Genomic DNA, 8,772 nt, shown 5'->3' with positions numbered 1-8,772 from the left:
TAGTTTAGTTGGATCTCACTATTTGCAAGTTAATACTTCAACAAATAAGGATTCTTTATATTTGGATTGCTTCAACCTCCAAAACTCAACTAGACTAATAATCCATTGTTAAAGATCTAATTTTCTTAAATAAGTATTTGCGATTTAATCAGGGCGTGTAGTAAGTAAATACATAATTATTATTTTTCTTATCTTATGTGTGGGCTTCTTTCCATTAAGGCTTATAAATGATCTTTATAGTGAGTTTTAGATAGATAATTATCAGGTCAGATGATCATAGAGCACCAAGTTTTTAGATACCTTTACAAACTTCATCACTCAAGTCATGAAGGCTACGAAAAAACATTTCACAATGGGATAGCCTTTTTTTAATCTTTAAATTTGTTTTCCATTTTATATTTTTGTCATGATAGTGCAATGCCCCCGCATTAAACATGCATTCTCTAAAATAAACTTTTAACTTAAGATTTTCACCTAATTTTCATCATATTGGTCTTAGACAATCAGCACAAGAATTTATACATATGGAATCTCCATTCATATCCATATCTCTCTACAACAGTAAAATCACCCCCAAACTTTTTAAATTTGGCCAAATGATGTGCATTGTAGTAATTTTCGGGTATAATATCTAAATTCTACCATTTCAACTTATCAAGCATATGAATCAATTCATTGCTTTATAATACTAAACTTAATTCATTTGCGCAAATGGTATCAAGTTTTACATGGATAAGAATCAATTAATCTAAACATAACATATCTACAATTTATAAATTAACACATAATTTCAAAATATGTTTGCCGACAAGCCTACCTAACACATATAAGCACATAATAAACAAGAAAATCTTTTTGAAATTTTAAAAAAATAATAATTTTTTGATTTTATATATATATGTGTGTGTGTGTGTGTGTGTGTGTGTGTGTGTGTATATATATATAAAACTTCTTTTTGATTTATATTCATGTAACTTTAAAAGATAAAAGAAGACAAATATAAAAGTTGAGAAGCAATTTTAAAGCAATAATGTGGCTTGTATGATAACCAATTTTTTTGTTTCATTTTTTATGTCCTTGGAGCTTTCAAAAATGTGTCACATATATTTTATACTGTTTTTCACTCAAATATATTATTTTCTTTTAATAGGCTTAATATAGATATGATGACCCTCTTACTAAAACAGAAATATGTCCAAAACTAATACACCTTAATAGACTATATCCAATGCAAATGCAGAAAGCATATAATAAATAAAAGGATAAGAAAATAGGTTGCCTCCCAATAAGCGTTTAATTTAAAGTTGTTAGCTAGAATCAGCACCATAATTCCTTATGGTGGTTCAAATAGAAAATTTTCAGCCTTACACTGCTTGTGATTTCCAGCCTTAAATCATTTTTTTGCTTTCCAAACTTTGAATTCTTTGTTTTCATCTCTACCCAAAAATCCACTAAAATTTGATTTTCTATTCTGATAGCTTCGTTGATCAAGGGCTCTTCTTCATAAAATTCTACATAATCTTTGATGTTGGAAGGTTGCTCAAGTGGGTGTAAATATTGAGTATTTCTTATTTGTCCTTCATCTTCAATATTAGCTCACCATTCTCTATGTCAATCAGGGTTTAACCCGTTGCTAAGAATGGTCAGTCCAAAATAATTAGAATATTTCTATCTTTTTATGTCCAGCACTATGAAATCGAATGGGAATATTAGATTTCCTGCTTTTATGAGTACACCCTCGACTTTGTCTCGTGGTCGTGAAAGTGTTTAATCAGTAAGATGTAGCGTTATTAAAGTTGATTTAACTTTACTCAATCCAAATTTTCTGTAAATAGAATATGGCATGGGATTTACATTAGCACCTATATCACACAAAGACTAATAGAACAAGAACTTCAATTGAAATTGGAAAAGAACTTCCTAAATCTTTTAATTTCGGAGGTAAATTATTTTGTAGTCTTGCACTATTTTTCTCTGTCAGTGCCACAATTTCAAACTCTAAAAGCTTTTTTTCTTTGTCAACATATCCTTCGAACACTTTAAATAGCTTGAAATTTGTAACATCGCATCAATAAAAGGGACATTGATGTGGAGCTTCTTAAAAACTTCCAAACAAATCTCAAAGTTTGTATCCTTTTTGTTCTTCTTAAGCCTTTGCCTTTATAGAAAAGGAATAAGAGGCACATAAGCCTTGACTAGATTTGGTGCCTTGATTATGGATCTCCCTGTACTTTCTTCATTCTTGATTGATGTTGAAGCAGATTTTTTTTCCCTTATAGCTTCATCAACATTTTTTCACACATCTTCTCTTTTTGGTCTTTTTGCAGCAAACTTTGGAGATTGTACCTCACTCCTCGTAGTTATAACATGGATATTTCCTCCATCGGTTTGGGAGAAGAAGTGGATGAACATATGCTTTAATTTTTACATGAGTCCTTGGTGTATCATTTTTTACTACTCTTATTGTCGTCACCTACTCATTAGGATTTGTCTTTTGTATTGCTTGAAAATGATCATTTTGGATGTCCTACAAGTTTTGAGCTATCTGACTAATTTGTGACTTCTTGATAGATGCTTGCTAATTTTAAAAATTAGTATCAATTTACTGGAATACTTTGCTATTTTTTGTAATATTGATGAAACATCTCCCCCAAGTTGGGTCTTCTCTCTTGTCAAAAATTATTTCCATGTGTTAAAATTGTGGGAACCGTTTTAAATAATGTTTACTTGTTCCTATAAAGAAGCAAGCATCAAATAATTTTTTGCAGTGTAATTTCTTCCACAATTTTCACATGCTGAATTAACTATCACTGCATTTGCTTCACGTGTTTACAATTTTACTAGTAACTCCAACTATTTTTAAAAGTAGTAATCTGTGCATTAGTAGATGCCGTGTTATCTAGTTTATAAATTTTGGCTATCTTGTTTGCTACCACTTTCTCTGATGAAAACATTGAATGTATAGAGGTAATTAACTTGAACAAGTTTAGGCATTGTTGACCTGATTTACTAATGACTGATTCATTTGTAGAGAAATCCACACGAGATTTAGCTAGTCGTGAAAGTCCATGTAGAAATATTGCACTTGATTACATTTGCTGATTCTATGATTTGGGCACTTTCTCATCATTTCTTTAAATCTGTCCAATACCTCATGATAATTCTCTCCATCACATTGTTGGAAGTTTGAATTTCCAATCGAATTTTTGCTACCTTTGCAAGTGGGAAGAATTTATTACAAAATTTTCTTGTCAGTTCCTTCCATGTAGTAATACTTCCATGAGGATCAGCATCTACTACTCTAAAATTGCATCCTCAATGTATAATGAAAAACGCAGCTTGATGTTTTAATTAACTCCTAAAGCATGAAAACTTTGTCAATTTCTGAGAAAGTGGGAGATATTTGTGCTCAGGTTTTCATTAGCTAACTTGTAGAATTGGAGTGTTGCTAGTCAAGTTGACCCAATCCAGCTTTATTAGAAAATTATTCACCCCGAAATCTAGATAAACAATGCTGAGATGGGCGGGCGCTGTTATAGGCGTCAAGAACATTAAGATTGACAAGTCTCCTTTATTTATCTTTATTTGCTCATTTTGCTAATTTTGTGGCACCTTAGTCTAGCGGTTACTTTTCCAATTGGCTGTATCGAAATGCTTTAATCGTCAGCCATTTGATTTTTCTATTTTTTACTGTGTTCTTTAAATTTGCGTCTGAATGTACATTCTATTTTTGGATCAAACGACTCTAGATTGTCGCATTGGGAATGGAGCACACAATGAACACCTTTTTATCTATAAATAAGAAAAATAACTAATCAAATAACAGTTAAAAATAAATTCAGACTAGATGTAAATAGTCTCCGACAATGATGCCAAAAATTTGTTGCATTTTTCTATTGCAAGTGTACGTTATCGTAACAAGTAATATAATGAAAATTTGAGTTTGGATCATCATTCCCATGAAAACTATAATTAAATACTTAATTTACTATTTCTAACTTTTATTTGACGAATGAAAATAAATATGTTTTTTGTGATTGTTTATCTAACTACTTCTAACAATTTGAAAGTATCTAAATGCACACAAAAATTGAATTAGGGTTTCAAATATTTAATGAAAATTAGGGCTCACAATTTCATCTATTGATTACATTTGATCCTTAAATCAAGATTCACCAATCAATCTAATATAGTGATCGATCGAATTCTTCTATCATATTCAATTTACCCTTAGCATTCTCAAATCTTCATCGTGAGGTTCGATACAACTTTTGAGCATTTACACTTTAGTACCCAAATTTTGGATCCTGCCACTTTTCACTTATTTATTTCAATTTCACTTCCATTCATCAAGTTTCACTTAATAGATAAAATATACAACAAGTTATGCTATAATTATTTAAGATAACTATTAAATGTCTATATTTTTAAGTCTAAATAAGTGTATAAAATACACACTATTAGATCCCATGTATTGAGTCGATACTAAAAGTTCTGAGTGTCAGGATAAGATCATAATCGAGATCAAATGAGTGAGTTCTTGATCATGCCCATTTTTGATCTCAAAGAGTAGGGTTGGCCTCCTATGCGTCATGATTGGGTCTTTGTCATTTACAAAAAAATCATGCCTTCCAAATTCAAAGTATCAATGAAAACACGTGTTACTCGCGTATTGTCCAAATAATTAATATAGAAGACAATCATGCTCTAGATATCTTTTGTTTTTGTTCGAGATTGATTGTGTTGTTCATCATTTGACTCCTAACATAAGTATGTCAAATATCGTGATTTGTAATTGTCTATATATGTCTTACAACTCTTCCATTTCTTTTCTTATTCATTATTTTTGTTAAGAGCACTTTCAGTAGATATTGAATCTCAAATAATAAACTCTTGAAGGGATAGAAAAGTGTGTTTCTTGTTATTGCAAAGGTCGAGGAATTCATTTGGACCGTTTCAACACTATGTTTGGTTTTCATGAAGCCCTTGTTTGGGATCCATTAGGATCAAAATGCATTTTTCAATCTCTTATTTTTTTAACTATACATTCTCTAATAAAATAATATTATATATAAATTCAAAACAATTCTTCCTTTTTTAATCACACATTATTCAAAAAATCACTATTTTAAAATATATTTCCTCCCAAAATTTGATTTTAATGGAGCCCAAACAAGGGCTAAAAGTTTTTTCTGAGTGTCTTGTAATAGTAATAGTAATAAATTCTATGAAATTTGTCAATAATAATAGAATAGTTATTCTGAATATGTGTGAAAATTTTAAATTTGACTTATATGTAGCTTTTAATTAACCCAAGCATAGGCCAAGTTTCGTATGCTATATGTATATTAAGCCCATGTATGATGGTCATTATTTTGAGAGAATGCAGTGTTGAACAGTAATTTTTTGGGAAATGTGTGATTAAAAAGTAAAAAAATTTGGATTTATGTACAAAATGTTTTATTGTTTAAATGAGTGGTTAAAAATGAGTATGAAAATCAAAGAGTTTTAAAAAAATATTGTCAAAAGTGGACTAAATTATTAACTACTTATGAATTTAGTTGAAAACCGTATAAACTTATGCTTGGCCCCTCATTTTTCTTAGTTCAAAAACTCATTTTTTTGAAAATTTATCTTTAATTATATTTTCTCTCATAAAATAATTCTACATATAAATCGAAATTTTTTCTTTATTTTTTATTCATACTTTCTATTAAAGATTCAAAAATTACTATTTGAAAATTTTTTATTTTTCTTACAAAAATGGGATCAAGTTTTAGGTCTTAAATAAAGAAGCCTAAAAAGCGTCTCCTACAAGGATCAACAAAACGGCAACGTTTTGCAGGACGAACAGTGACAACTAAGCAAGGGCATACATGTAAATTCACAAGTGTAGATTCAATTTACCACGACATATAAATTAACAGCGCACATAATCAGTCACTACACTTGCAAAAGACAATCCCAAATTTTTCTATTTTCTTTTCCCCGCCATTTGTTCCTCTCTCTTTAGGGCTAAATTACATCCCCAAAACCTAACCCCCAATTCTCTCATTTTTACTTCAAATGATTGTTTTATATATATCACAAAGCTGAATTATTCGGTTAAATTGTTTCTAAGATGTCGATTCCGAGTAGCAGCGGGAGCGGGGGAGGGGTACCGAAGGGAATAAGCTTAACTAATACAGTCCACTGCGAAGTGGCTACATGCTTGCCTCTACCGTGTCTCCCGGTGCTTTGTGGTGCGCTTGATGAGGATCTCCGGTTGTTCGAGCAGCAGAGCGGTTCGAGAACGTTTGCTAATTCCAGTGATGTTGCTGGAAAGATTGCTGATCTGCTCCGCATCACTGACGTGTCTTATTTGTGAGTTTTTAATTATTTATGTTTTAAGTAGTGAAACCTAGTGAATTTTGCTTTGGGATTTGAATTGGAGTCCATTATTTGCGGAATTGAGCTTTGAAGTTGGGAAGTTTGTTTTTAGATGAATTTTTGTGTTTTGGAATAATTTGGGGATGGAATTTTTTTAAGTGGTTAAATTTTGTTCGAGGGTTTTAGGAATTGGAGTCTATTAATGCGGAGTTGAGCTTTGAAGTTGGGAAAGCTTGTTTTTAGATGAATTTTTGTGTTTTGGAGTAATGTGTGGATGGTATTTTAGGTAAGTGCTTAAATTTTAATTTTTGGGAGTTGTGGTTTTCGTTGTGGGAGCCTATTACTTATATTTCTCATTGTTTTTGTTCAAGCACAGACATTATAGACAATTATAGATAGTTTTTTTCTTGCTTAAGATCATACTATAGAATTGGAACAGGGGGAACTTAATTCAAATTTGAATGTACTCCAATCCCATTTCCAAAATCTAATTTCTTTTGAATAAATCTCAGTTAAGGATTCCTTTAATGATTTTAGTTCATTTGAATTCTGCATTGTGTGAATAAATTTTTTATTAAGATTTTCTACATTGGATCTTCTTTGTCTATGTCCTTTACAAAAATATAGTTGTTGACTTAAGAGTTGAAAGCCCTAGTTTGATATGTTGACTAGAATGAGCATCTCTGTCTGTTCTACCTTCATATAAGAGTTGAAAGATGATAAAGCTGTCATTAAGATCACCAAGTGGCGAATATCAGCTAGACACGTATTTTAGGGATTTTTGTCCTTTTTATAGGATTGAGAATCAAGGAATAGAAATTGTTGTTCAATTTTTCTACTTATCAAGCAGATCAATTTCTTCTCTAAAGAAATGTGTATAAAGTTAGAAAGTAATGGATGGAGTCAGTGGACACGTGGCAGGATGAAAGGCCGTCATCCTTGGGTGTTAGTCAAAATACCACGTGCAATTCAGAAGAAAGTGTGACCCACATGTCATTTCTGTGATGCCCGATTGGGATTGGGAAGATAAAGTGGTTCCTACAATTTCTGATATCTATAGAATATAATTTTCCTTTTAGTTTGGCAGTTTCTATCCTCTAATCAACAACATGAAAGGAGTTGCAAGATTAATTTAAAGTTTCTTGGATGGAACTCAATAGCCAAACATCGAATATTATGAGAAATATGCATGGCATCTGATCATAGCTCTATAAATTCATGTTAATGAACTTCTTGAAGATTTGATTCTAATTGTAGTCAAATTAGAATTTAGAGTTCCGATCAGAAATAGACGAATAGTGTTTGCGAGGGAGGTTATTTATGTTATGCCAGACAGCTTTTTGGATCAGAAAGATGCCTTAATTATCACATTCTCCGGAATAAAGAAATAAATTAATTGTCCAAACAATTTGATGAAATTTCTTGTTAAAATTATGATTCCTGTTCATTAAATCCTAAAAACAGATGATTCTTGTATAATTAATAATCTCTAATTTCATGGATCTTTTAGGAACAAACCTCACACAGCTACTTCCAGATTAATATGATAATACAAGTATGTAATAAACAAAGTATTAGAAAATCTTAATTCCATCTATTATAATACAGGGAAACATTAAGAGGTGCATAACATATTCCGAGGCTATATTTTATATTTATCTAGAATTAATATACAAATTCTGAATTTGGTTTAAACATAGTTCTCATACATATTTTTTTTCTTCTTATTATTAATGACTAAATTTCGTACACAAATTTTTAGTAAAAAACAGACACGAAAAAATATCGTGTTGAAAAAAAATTGATTTTGACCATTAGAAGTATGCCAAGAATCTGTAGTTATATTGTTAAAAGTCTGAATTTTTTATTACCACTATTATAGTTACTGCTGTTATAGTGTAGACTGCATTGTAATAATACTCTTGTAGCAAATAAATACAAAATGAGAGTAAATTGTAAGAGTTCCTGTAAATAAAATTTTATTGCTAAATCACTTTGGGACAGATTCTTCACGCAACAAATAATTTCAGAAACTAAATTTTCACTGAGAGCCTGCTGTGTTACTTTAATTTTCAAAATGGGAATGGCTTGTGAAAAGGTATTTATCCTTTTTATCCCAAAATCCTGCTCTGAATTGCTGTTGTTTGGCTTACAAGGTTTTATCTGTAGGAATCTCAAAAATGAAGTAAGTGATCAACTGTGTGGCTCCGTGGGGAAATTTAACCTTTATGACGAAGTTTTGAGATGTGACCCTGTAGCATTCGAGTATATTGCACCAGGTAAAATGTTTCATTGGGCTTGCCAGTTCTTTGTGTGTGTGTGTTTATCATGTCTCAACTTTGTACATTTTTTGCTGACATTGGAAGTTCTTTCTTTCTAAAAGAATATTCTTTTTCTTTTTCC

At 30.9% G+C, this 8,772-nt stretch overlaps 1 protein-coding gene across 2 annotated transcripts; it reads left to right on the top strand.

Annotated features, from left to right (window-relative positions):
* Window positions 1-5,960: 5,960 nt before the first annotated feature.
* On the top strand, window positions 5,961-8,764 carry LOC111374561 (sister chromatid cohesion protein SCC2-like). 2 transcript variants are annotated; one of them, XM_022997243.1, is made up of 2 exons: window positions 5,961-6,363; window positions 8,539-8,764. In XM_022997243.1, exons 1-2 carry the CDS (start codon window positions 6,122-6,124, stop codon window positions 8,747-8,749), a joined length of 453 nt encoding a protein of 150 aa, XP_022853011.1. In that variant the 5' UTR covers window positions 5,961-6,121; the 3' UTR covers window positions 8,750-8,764. The 2 variants fall into 2 exon arrangements, with proteins under 2 accessions (XP_022853011.1, XP_022853012.1); XM_022997244.1 differs by having other exon boundaries at window positions 8,526-8,724.
* The last annotated feature ends 8 nt before the right edge of the window (window positions 8,765-8,772 follow it).

Source organism: Olea europaea, unplaced genomic scaffold, assembly GCF_002742605.1.
Source record: "Olea europaea var. sylvestris unplaced genomic scaffold, O_europaea_v1 scaffold126, whole genome shotgun sequence".
NCBI classification, from domain to species: domain Eukaryota; kingdom Viridiplantae; phylum Streptophyta; class Magnoliopsida; order Lamiales; family Oleaceae; genus Olea; species Olea europaea.
This window is presented reverse-complemented; position numbering and strand designations above follow the sequence as displayed.

Coding starts and splice junctions, on each gene's coding strand:
- LOC111374561 (XM_022997243.1), top strand. CDS start 6,122: ATGTCGATTCCGAGTAGCAGCGGGAGCGGGGGAGGGGTACCGAAGGGA. Junction 6,364..8,538: donor ATCACTGACGTGTCTTATTT/GTGAGTTTTTAA, acceptor TTTTATCTGTAG/GAATCTCAAAAATGAAGTAA.